This window comes from Danio aesculapii, chromosome 3 (assembly GCF_903798145.1).
Source record: "Danio aesculapii chromosome 3, fDanAes4.1, whole genome shotgun sequence".
NCBI lineage: Eukaryota > Metazoa > Chordata > Actinopteri > Cypriniformes > Danionidae > Danio > Danio aesculapii.
Window position 1 is genome coordinate 36,710,171 of NC_079437.1, and position 12,475 is coordinate 36,722,645.

The 12,475-nt window shown below is 37.6% G+C and overlaps 1 protein-coding gene across 1 annotated transcript; it reads left to right on the plus strand.

Moving 5' to 3' along the window:
• The first annotated feature begins 138 nt into the window (after window positions 1-138).
• On the plus strand, window positions 139-9,983 carry wnt9b (wingless-type MMTV integration site family, member 9B). The gene is made up of 4 exons (XM_056453915.1): window positions 139-296; window positions 1,318-1,571; window positions 2,870-3,135; window positions 6,112-9,983. Exons 1-4 carry the CDS (start codon window positions 211-213, stop codon window positions 6,580-6,582), a joined length of 1,077 nt encoding a protein of 358 aa, XP_056309890.1. The 5' UTR covers window positions 139-210; the 3' UTR covers window positions 6,583-9,983.
• The last annotated feature ends 2,492 nt before the right edge of the window (window positions 9,984-12,475 follow it).

Sequence of the window (12,475 nt, forward strand, 5' to 3'; positions counted from 1 at the left end):
TAGAGAAATAAGAGTCCTATGCTTGGCAATGGGCGGAGAAAATGACTGATGATCCAATATGTTTGGCGCGCATGCCTCACCCCTCTCGGGACCGCGCCTCCCCAAGGGCTGAAATAAGTTTCTGCCCCTTTAAGAAGTTGCACTGTCCAGCACAGCTGGGATTTCAACACGGACAGATAGCGCAATGAAGAGCAGCGCCGACCCGTCATCATGTGCACCGGGCTTCCGAGGACTGCCTGTCCGCTGCGACTTATTGCCCTCTGCATCCTTCTCTCCCACGCAGCAGCCTATTTCGGGTCAGCAGAAATTTGTTATACTCTCCATCAGTTTTAACTCATGGAAATAGCATCAAAATGCCTTTTTGCTATGTTATATTGGAATAGAATAAGTTTATTTTGTGTCAACAGGTGGGGATCTTTGGTGATGTTGGATAGCCAATGCGTAATTACGCACATAATGTTTTAAAGTTTAACATTCATATTTAAAACATACAGGTCGCCTGTTTAAAATAATCAGATGATTATTGAATGAAATAATAATTTAATAAATGTTGCAAAAGTGATGTATAGGAAAAGTATTTATTTATATTTTATTTATATAAGAAAACTTTAACATTGGTGTGTTCTCAAAAGTAGCTACCAGTAACATTATATATCATTTTACTCATATTTGTATATTTTCATTTTCTTAAAGTTTTGTAAATATATTGTAGCCATGTGTTTTTTTTTTACCAAATTGTTGCCGTTAAGTGTAGCGCAGTGTATCTGGATCCAGATGTCTTCCAATGGTTTGGCATTGCGTCGTTCCCCTCGCTCTACCTGATCATTAAGATCTTTCTGGCTTAGGCTCACAGGATGTTGCCCCACTGGTGCATATATTAAGAATCAAATAAACACCTAAAAACACTCTTCAACGGACTTTATTTAATAGCGCCAATTAAAGTTTGTTACGCGCCACAGTATTGTTTTCAAAAGCCAGAGCGCCTAGACTGTGAAAGACTGGGGAAAAGAGCACGTGCAGTTTTGTGCACTCTCTATTCAAACACGACTATTCAAATTATTTAAACATTATTCAAAGCACATGTGGCAACAAAAGTGCATTCTGAAAAGGTTATATATTTTCAAATATCTACAGCAAAACTTGTGTCAAAGTTTAGCCTATGAAAATTAAATAAATATTAAGTTATTTAAAGAAATTTGATAACAACATAATGATAATATTTTACACAAATTCGTGCAAAATAAATGGTTTGTGTGAATAAACTAAACAAAATGAAGCAGCTGAAATATAAATCTGTTATTACTGTGCTTTCGTCAGGCTTACAGGTCGCGAGCCTCTGGTTTTTCTGCCCGGTCCATTTGCCAACGAGCCTCCAAACGGTAAAGCGCACCTGAAGCAATGCGAGCAGATGACTCTGACGCGCCGGCAAAAGCGCCTGTGCCGTCGGGAACCAGGGCTGGCGGAGACTCTGCGAGAATCGGTCCGCCTCAGCCTCCTCGAGTGCCGCTACCAGTTCCGCAACGAGCGCTGGAATTGTAGTATGGATGGCCGAGGAAGTCTTTTAAAGCGAGGTAAGATATAAGGAACTCCAGGTGTTTTTACATTTATTCGCACATATGAGAATTATGATTTTTTTTTGTAGCTAAAATATAAAACAGACTATTCACGTGTTTTAACGTACTTAAGATAAACATTTTAATATGGAATATTATGTGGTTCTTTCATTATAAGGCTATTCATTTACCAGCCTTGTACTCAAGGTCAATAAACTTAAAGCTGATTGCATAGCATTTCAAATTTGAATTATATTAGGCTACGTTTGAAATGAAATTATATGTCCACTAATATTATAATATTTAATAATAATAATATGTAATAATATAACCTACCCTAGTTTTTAATTGAACTGAAAGTGCAGAGCTCAGGACATGAAATGGACAAAGAAGAAAAGTGTAGGCTAATACAATTTAGGCTATATATATATTGTTTGCATCTATGTTAATGAGGCACAAAAATAGAATGACCAAATATTCCGTTTAAAACCCACAAAAAAACAGCACAATTTCACAATTTAGTTTGTTATAAGCAACCCTTAAATTAGCCAGAGCTATTATATGTCAGAAAGGGAAATGTTTAAGTATTAACAACTATTTAGAAACCTCCATGTGGTGCCTGCTTTCCAAACGGACATGTGCGTAATGTGCAGGATGTGAATGTGAAAGCCATGCGTAGGTCAGTCCGCTGGTAATTAGGGACTTGGGAAGCGCGGAATCCCTGTGCGGTGAGGCCTCGCGGGGCCAGTTGAAGTATTTTTATCTCGCGGAAAAGCGCCCAGTTCTCAGAGGAAAAGGGCGGTGTGATCGCGCGCTTTCATCTGACAGAAAACTTAGTCAAAATAATAATTAATTGGATCAAAATACAAGCCTTGTCTCAGCTCTGATCTAAGCAAACAACAATACGAATAGGTCGCACGGGGGGTAGGGGGTTATAGCAAAAGTATCAGGATAAAACACTAAACTTAACACTTAACTGGAAAAGTTCACAATATAGGATTTAATATGAGAAAATTTAAGAAAAACACATTAGGAAATTGCAAAAAGTACTTGAAGTAAGTTTTAAAGAACAAACAGAAATACTTTTACATTAAAAACGAGCTATTTTTTATATAAGTATGAACATATTTGTACCCTTTTCCGCTTTTGTCACATAATGTTGATTTAAATGATGACTTTTTAAAAATAGTTAATATTAAGCACTTACAGTATCTTAGTAAAAAGTTTTCAATCTCTTATTTACATATAAATAATGTGCAAAATAAGCAGTACACTGTGATGCACAGTGCTCATTCATGAATGGATCCCCTCATCAGGTTTTAAAGAGACGGCCTTCCTGCTTGCTGTGTCATCTGCAGCATTGTCTCATGCGCTTGCCAAAGCATGCAGCTCTGGGCGCATGGAGCGCTGCACCTGTGATGACTCCCCTGGTCTGCAGCACCGTGAGGCCTGGCAGTGGGGCGTGTGTGGGGACAATCTGAAATACAGCACCAAGTTTCTCAAGAAGTTTTTAGGGCAAAAAAGGGTCAGCAAGGACCTGCGTGCCCAGATTGACGCACACAACATTAATGTTGGAATCCGGGTAAGATGCGATATATTCATATTAAAAAATGTACATCATAGTGCCCTCCTAAAGTAAAAGTGGGTTTTATAGTGATGCCACGGAAGAAACATTTTAGGGTTTGCACAATGATCATTAATTTATGAGTTTGTTTTTCCTAGGTTCAATTCACACTGCACCAGCAGACACTGATCAATGGCAACAGACACTTCATCAGGTTTTGTCTGAGCCTGTTTACTCTGTTGCCATTGGTCAAGAGTTTTTTCAAACTGCCTTTGTCGGGTAGTGATATGTCCGAGAATTGATGTACAGTAATCTTGGGATTGTTTGTGTTGGGTGGCATATATTGGTGCAGAGTGAATTGACCTTTAGTTTGAAAGTCCTTAAAAAATCATCTAAAGAACCTTTTCCATTATAAAGAAACTTTTGTAGCATGGAAACATCCACTGATGTTAAAGGTTGTTCATGGAACCATAAAACATTTTTTTTTTGCTTACAACATCCAAAAAACTTGTACATAGCATTATTTTATAAGGGGACCCTGTAGTTTCAAAGCTTGTAGACGTGAATATCTGTAAGGGTTAACTTCTCCTGCGGTCTTCTAGTTCATTGTAGCCCAAAGGAGCGTTCAGTGAGTGGGGTGAGGCAGGTAAGTGAGCAGGCATTGGCCAGCACACTGGAGCCAGGTGTTCCTTCCCCTGGTCCAGGCATGACAGCGCTTGCTGTGGGGGCCCTTTTCAAAATTAGAGGTCTCCCATGAGGGCGATTATACAGAGAAGAGGCCTCTGTAATATACGAGCATTTTTTCCACCTACTGTATGCCTGCCGCTCTACCAGTCTCACTGCTGCCGCCACCGTCGCCGCTGTTGCTCTTCCAGACTTTCATAAATCCTCATAACATCCCTCAAAACAGTCCTGTTACCAGGAAACTGGCAGCCTCAGGGAAAGACAGAGAGAACGAAACAGGGGGGAGGGTTTACGATGTTCACAGAAAGAGTTAGAAAAGAACGGCTGGACAAACTCGGATCTTATCTTATCAGTCTCCGGTTTTGTTGTTTCCCACAGTTGACACCTCAGGCCACAGATGGCGGTTAACAAAAACAAGCAAAGGTGGCTGAGGTCTTGTTATCCCTCCCCTTTCAGATTCTCTCCGTTTCCTTGCTTCTGCTTCTCTGCATTTCTCAGGTGGCCCTGGGGTGGGAGCTCATACCTATGTAGGGTGGAACACCCCCATCGACCATTTGACCTCCCCATCTACCCCTTGGGCCCTTTTCGATAAACTAATCTGCTCTGAAGCCTCCTCCACAAAATGTAAATTGAAGAGAGGAGAAAAAGATGAGTAGTCAAGATGTACACAATGCAGTTTGGCTCTCAAAGATACAGAACTTTGAAATTGAAAGGCAACAGACCAAAAATACAAAATTAAATGTGTTGATCTGAGCATAGATCAGCGATGGTGGTCCTCAAGAGGTGCAGGTCAGAGTTGAAAGACAGCCAACTCAGGCATTCCCCCTGCGTCCATCATCTACACCACGTCAACTCAAGGATTTCAGCTTGAGGCTATCGAGTCCCAGAATATTCATTTAGATACTTCTGAACAACTTATTAAGATAAGCAGCTGTTCCATTTTTGGAGACTTCTGTGTTCATCTCCTTTTCCAAACATGTTAAATAATAGTTTCTAGATAGTTCTCAGACCTTTGCAGTCCCTGGTCTCAACACTGACATGTGACTAATAGTGAATTGATGGTAACTAACTAACTAACTAACTAACTAACTAACTAACTAACTAACTAACTAACTAATAGTGATGAGTCATTCTTGAACGATTCATTCATTTTGAACAAATCTTTAATATGACTCGGGAACTGCGAGTCCTCTCAGGGTAGACTGCACACATTTGTGCAGGTGGTGTCGTTCATTTCAAGTCTTTTGAGTCATTCATCGCCAAAAGGCAGAAGCCAATCATTTGCGTTTAGAGCAGGAACGAGAATTGATCCGTTCACCTCTCGAGTCCTCTATCGGGCTTGAGTCATTCGTTCCTCACGGGCCAATCATATGCGTTTAGAGCCGAAAGAGAATTGATCCATTCATCTCTCGAGTCCTCGGGTTTGAGTCATTATATCACGTGATGAACGAACGATTCAAGAATCAGAAGACTCGAAAGGTGAACTAATCATCATGACTCCTATCGGCTCAGACTGTGTACATTGGTTAAGATTATATGTGACTGTCAGTGTAACGTGAAGGAACCACTGACATTTGAAGACATGAAGAGGTGAGCTGAGCAAAGAGACAAAAATACTTTCATAGACAAAAGAGCAGACAAACATTGTATTATTATTTTCTCCTTCTTATAGTATTCTATTTATGACTTATTTGTCGTGTGATCAACCTTTTGGGCTCGCTGTAGATGTGTTTGGAAGCAATTCGTAACATTTTAATAATATTTTGGCAAATTGAACCAAATGAACGAAATGACTTGAAAAAAGATTCGTTCATCTCGATGAACGAGACTCAAAGATACCGGTCAGTAAAATGATCCGAACTTCCCATCACTACTAACTAACTAACTAACTAACTGACTGACTGACTAAATACATTTAAAAAAAAGCTTCATAGGCTTTATTTTTTTATGTACACTCACTTTACTTTGATGACCCCTTTTAGACATCTTTGTGACTATAAGCTATTTTGCAAGTACTCGATCATTGGTAGGGATGGGGTGAATAGAACAAGTTGACATGTGCTTGCAAAATAATTAATAGTCAGTCTGACTGAGGATCAAAATAAACTGTTAGAAGACCTTAGCTTACACTACTAATACTCTAACCACTGAGAGTTCACATGTAGATACAAAGTTACTTATATAGTCAACTGAATGCTAGATGTTTAGGTCCAAATATATAGACCACATATAGATTTGCTTTTCACAGGAGCATAGTGTTGTATTTGGTCATGTTCATGCTTTCAATTTTGTTATTGTGCTTACTTTCAGGCGGTGAAAAGTGGACTTAAGACTACTTGTAAGTGTCATGGTGTTTCCGGTTCATGTGCTGTAAGGACGTGCTGGAAGCAGCTCTCCCCGTTTCAAGACACAGGTCATCTGCTGAAGTACCGCTATGACACAGCTGCCAGAGTGCACAGCGTTACCAACTCTGCCACTGGGGAAACAGAGCTGGCAGGCCCTCGCCGCCACAGCAACACAGTTCCCCGACCCCGACCCACTGAACTGGTGTTTCTGGAGGAATCGCCCAGCTTCTGCAGGCCATCCCGCTTCTCGCCTGGGACTGCAGGCAGACCGTGCTCCAAGGACACAAGCTGCAGCAGTCTGTGCTGTGGACGGGGTTACAACACGGCCCTTCGCCTCACCACACTCTCCTGTCACTGTCAGGTCCGCTGGTGCTGTCACGTTGAATGTCAAACCTGTCTCAGAGAGGAGGAGGTCTATACCTGCAAGAAACACTGATTGACCTTGCAAGACACAGACTGAGAGAGGAAGTAGACAGAGAGAAATGAGCGGGAAATGGGGAGTGCTGGTAATTGAGAATGCATCCACTAGTCAACTAGATGAATTTGGAGGGGTTTGGAGGTTGTTGAGGATGATTTGCCAGCCTAATCTGATAAAGATGAGATGGCTCAATGGCCGAGTGTCACATTCTCAAACTCTGGACTCCAACACGGAGCAGATGCTTGACAGGAGACCATGTTCATTAAGTTTGAGCAGTCAGTGCTTGAACAAAGCTGCTTATCTCTGTCTCTCCTTCAACGTCTACCAGCCAAGAAAGTCTTAGGTGGTGCTTGAGCCAAGACCTGAGCCTCGAATCTCCATCATAGACAGCAAAAAAAAATACGTATACCTCCTCCTTCTCATTAAAGCGTATATGAAACTCTTGCAACAAGTGTGGCCGAACTTGGACATGGGGCCCAAAGCGCGCTTGAGATTGATCTTCTGTTGTCAAAGAAAGAAAATAGGACATTCCTTATGTATATTTCCCAGCTTCTCATAAGAGATGGAAGTTTGAACCGAAACACATTATCGATTTTTACCAATCTCATGATGAAGGTTGACTTTTGAACAGTCTGTATTGAACGCACACCCCTATGGCAATAGACTAGCAAGCTGCGATGTTTAATTATACTGAAAGTAATATTCTGAAAGTGAGCACTTTTTAATGCTCACTTGCATTTCTCTACCTGCCTATACTGTATATCTCTCTATTGCTCTGAGAGTCCACATATGGCTTCAAAATATACTGAGAGTATGAAGCACTTAATGCATTTATTTGTGAATAGTCTTATATTTGTGAGGAAGAAAGTACTTGCATCTGTTATGGTATTCTAAGTTATCATGCTTAACATAGGTATATTAATGGAAGAGGGGGAGGTATGCTGATAAACTGGAAATCTACTGGAACACAGTGTGCTTTTATAGACTTCTAATGAATGTTGGAGCAAGTTATATAATCTAAATGTTATGTTTATATCTTTTAATGGCCATTAAATGGCTGTATGTGATATTAGATAGGAATGTATTTATTGCAATTAGACAAAACTGATCAAATGCTGCACCAATTTCAAGTACACTAGCTAGTGCATTCCTGACTGCATTCATAATATTATACTTTTTTTGTTTCATTTGCCACGATGCTGCAGGATGTTCCACTTGATATGCAGTAGTTTGTCAAAAACAAAAGCATTAGGGACCATTACAGCATGACCCTAAAATAACCTCTCTCTACAGCTGTGTATAGTATGTGCAAACATCTGGGCTTCTGAGTGTGTAGTCTCTATTCTTCACTTTCCCATCAAGGGCAATGTGAATGAATATGTCGCATCCAGAACAAAGGAAAACATCTCCTTTCCTAGTCACAAAGGCTTTCTGCCTTATAAAGTCTTTCATGTGTGTAAAGCCTTTGATAAAGTCCATTCCAGTCTCTTATTAGCCCATTACCAATCAGAGAAAATAACAGTGCTTTTTTGCCAGGATGTGCCAGAGTTGAAAGTTTTCTGAATGCCTAAGTGAACGCCTTTGTTTCAGAGACTTACATGGTCTAAATCCCTTGTAAGAAACAACAAAAAATATTATTACTTTTATTATGATTGTTCCACAAATACATTTTATTTTGTTTAATTAGTCTGATATTTTGTTTGTTGCTGTCTCTTTGTTATTTATTTTGTAGAATTTTTTTTGTAGTTTTCTGTTTAATCTTTGTTTAGTTTGTTTTGTAGTTTTGAGTAGTTGTTTGTTTGTAGTCCATAGTTTTTTTTGTTTGTTGTTTTCAACTTAGTTCTTGTTTTGTTTATTTTGTAGTCCGCAGTTTTTGTTTGTTTTCAACTAGTTCTTGTTTTGCTTGTCTTGTTGTCCAGTTTGTTTGTTTGTTGTTTTTTAACTTAGTTCTTGTTTTGTTTGTTTTGTAGTCCAGTTTGTTTGTTTGTTTGTTGTTTTTTTAACTTAGTTCTTGTTTTGTTTGTTTTGTAGTCCAGTTTGTTTGTTTGTTGTTTTTTTAACTTAGTTCTTGTTTTGTTTGTTTTGTAGTCTATAGTTTTTGTTTGTTTGTTGATTTCAACTTAGTTCTTGTTTTGTTTGTTTTGTAGTCCATAGGTTTTTTTGTTTGTTGTTTTCAACTTATTGTTTTGTAGTACATAGTTTTTGTTTGTTTTCAACTTGTTCTTGTTTTGCTCGTCTTGTAGTCCAGTTTGTTTGTTTGTTGTTTTTTAACTTAGTTCTTGTTTTGTTTGTTCAGTAGTCCAGTTTGTTTGTTTGTTGATTTCAACTTAGTTCTTGTTTTGTTTGTTTTGTAATCCAGTTTATTTGTTTGTTTTTTTTCAACTTAGTTCTTGTTTTGTTTGTTTTGTAGTCCATAGGTTTTTTTGTTTGTTGTTTTCAACTTAGTTCTTGTTTTGTTTGTTTTGCAGTTCTTACATTTGTTTTGAAAAGAAAGAGACCGAGTCATGAAAAAGACCAAACGCGAATAAAAATAATATAGCTTAGAATAAATAATCAGCTTAGTATAAGTTAATTAAGGGCACGTTTAAACTTGAAACACAAGTATTACATAATATTTGATAAAAAACAAAACAAAACATGCATTTCTTCACTTATCAACTAAAATACAAATGTAAAGTTTCAGAATGTGAGCGTGTACGTGCCTACTTGTTCATGTGTGTGTGTGTGTGTGTGTGTCTCTTTGTGTGTGTGGTGTTTCTGGGAAGGAAGAAAACTGCAGTAAAATTGGCCACATCAATCAAGTGGAAGAAAGTCCAAGCATTCAGTGAAATGCCATTCAGCTGAAGCATTTATAATGTGTAAAACGTTTGGTGCAAGAGGGTTTCACTCCGACTAACTGAAACTCTTTCATCTGTAATCGATTCAGTTTCTACGAAAGAGATTTTAGCTAAAGAAAGAGAGTTCCGTCATTGAGTAAGCATATGCAAATATCCAAAACCCAAACAGTGGCTGTGAAAAAACAAATGAGATCCTTCCCTACTTTTGAGTGTGTGATATGTGAGTGAATATGAGTGTATTTCGCCTGTGTTTGTTTGCTGCAATTGTTCAAATGGTAACATTTATAGCATAGACACCCACAATGAACCCTCTGTCAACCTGCAGGGTTATGTGTTTGTTTGTGTTGTCATAGCTTTAACAGTGTAATGTTTCACTTTGCGATTTCACGCCGGGGATTTTTTCTACTACCTCACCCGGTCAATTATGGATGTTAAGATGTGTTTTAACTCCCTTAGTGCATATTTAAGACAATACTTTTTCTTTTTAAAGCTTTACCCAGAAATACAGATGCATTTACTCTTTTTTATTGTACTTTTGTGACCTATTTTCTTATTTAAAAACAATTTATCATTCAAATAAAATACTACCTTTTTAAAAAATGGTGTCTGATATATTTGTGAACAGGATTGACTATAAAAGTGCAGATTTCTCTCTCTTTCTCTTTCTGTGTTTGTGGTTGCACACCTGTCCAGGCTCTGCACGCGAGCACCTGCTCTCTAGTTAAATCACAGCTAATCATGGAGCTGACGGATGCTGACCTGCAGTATTTTCCTGTCACTGCTCTAAACCTGAGCCTCATTCTCATTTCACTCACCCAAAACATATACAAATAGTTGACCTTGCGCAAGATTACGTACCAAGCCACATGTGCAAACACACAAAGCCTAAATAATGGACAGTGTGAATCTGGCATGATCCATAGTTCAGCTGCTTTCATATTACTGTAGCTTTTCTGGTATCAAGCTGCTTTATGAAACGTACATAGGTTTGAAACAGATTTGCATAATGCCAGTCTATGATCTTTGTGAACAATGTCTATATTGACCCTTAAACAATGTAGTTGTAGCTGAAGAAAGAAGTTACAGTGCTCAGCATAATTGAGTATTTTTATCCATTTCTCAGTGAATATAGGTAATACATTTTGGTGCGTTTAAACAAAACAGATTTATTAAACAGATCTATTTATTAAAATAATATTTTAGTCAAACATATTTAGAAATTGAAAGATAATACAATTCAATTCAAGCAAAATATTGAAAAAAAAATTGCAACCTACAAAATTTCAACTAAATTTTTCAATTTTTTGCTTCTCTTGATTTTTTCTGCTTTTTAAAATTTGTATTTAATAATTTTATATAACATATATATATGGGTGTACTAGTTTTTGGACCATTATCGCAAGTTATTTTGTTAGATAAGCTCCAGATTTGGCTTCAGTACTGACTAATCTAATGTATATGCACTAAAATATTATATATAGCTTCCTATTAAAAATATGAATATACAAGATAGAGCAGGGTGTAATAATATTAGCTGAGCACTGTAGCTGAAGACATGTTAAGAAGATGGTGTTTTTTGTGTGCTGTGAAAGCAAATGCATTTTTCATGCACTTCTAAAGTATAAGGACATTCAGATACGATAATGGAATTTTGTTTTCGACAAGCTAAGCCATAGACCAGTCACAATAGACTGAACCATCTGACCAATCAGAACAGAGTTGGCTCAAGAAAAGGAGGGGTTTAGAAAGATTGAGATATAGTGATGCTGCAATATGAGATTTTTATTTTACTTTGAATGGATTTAAAGCTATTGTACACTGCAAAACCCAACAGACAACTTTATCAAATGAAATGAGTGTAGTTTACTCAAAATGTGCTGAAAGTTAATTCTACTCATTTGAAAAGAGTTTTGAATTCAGTGTTGAAGGTAATTAGTTAATTAAAAACCTCGTTACTTCAACTTAAATAAAATAAGTTCACAGGACTCATATAGATTAGTTTTTTTTTAACTCAAATGGTTTGTAGCATTTTGGCTTCCTCAAACGGTTTGAGTTGACTTAACTTATTGGGTTTTACAGTGTAGGAGATCTCCAAAACAAAATTATAAATTAGACATACTATATCGATTTTGAAATCTTATTTTCAATCTTGGAACGCCATATTCATTCTAGTGAAGGTGTTTGTGTTGTTTACTTTATTCATTTATAAGAGTAAATGCACAAATAGATTCATCATTTTACCTGCAAAAGGTCGGATGTTTTCAAACTGGGCTTGTAAGGGAGTGGTAGGGGGTCTGGAGAAAAAGCATAGCATAAAAATAAAGTAAAAGAAATCAACCATTTATTTAGATTTATTCATGTATTAGATTTGCTAAATGTGTATAAAACATAAAATAAAGTAAATATATTTTATATTAAATGAATTGCAATGTGAGTAACAAGAAAATAATTGTGCAAGTTAGTTATAAACTAAGTATTGTCCAAATTATATTGTAGAATAATTTATAATATATATTTTTCACAGTATAATTTAATCTTTATACAAGAATATATAAATGTCTTTTACATTTTGAGATGGAGGTCCCTCGCACAAGGATGATAATATAATATTATACAGGACCTTTGGGCACAACGGTAGTGCGTCAGACTGTTCAAATCATGTCGGGGTCACAGGCGTTAAGCTTAGCAATTGTGTGTACAGTTGTGTAAGGCACTATTGCATGGCCTAATGGTTAGAGAGTTGTACTTGGGATCCAAAGGTTTCAGGTTTGAGTCCTGGTACCATTAGGGATTATTGGTGTATAGGGTGGGTATCCACCTCTATACTATGGCTGATGTGACTCCCTTGAGCAAGGCATCAAACCTCCAACTGCTCCCCAGGCTATGTGTTCACAGGATTTAGTCGCTTTAGAAAAAATTGTCTGCTAAATGCATAAATGTAAATGTAATTGGGGATGTGTGCAGTAACTAAAGGACTGAAAATATTTTCCTCATAAAGAACCCTTTGCTCACACTCTAAAAAATGCTGGGTTGTCGTAACCCAATGTTGTGTTCAAAGACTGTGTTCAGCGCGG

Excerpts from the sequence above, each read along its gene's own strand:
- wnt9b (XM_056453915.1), top strand. The coding sequence starts at position 211 with ATGTGCACCGGGCTTCCGAGGACTGCCTGTCCGCTGCGACTTATTGCC. Across the intron at positions 297-1,317 it reads CACGCAGCAGCCTATTTCGG|GCTTACAGGTCGCGAGCCTC; the intron begins GTCAGCAGAAAT and ends TGCTTTCGTCAG. Across the intron at positions 1,572-2,869 it reads AGGAAGTCTTTTAAAGCGAG|GTTTTAAAGAGACGGCCTTC; the intron begins GTAAGATATAAG and ends TCCCCTCATCAG.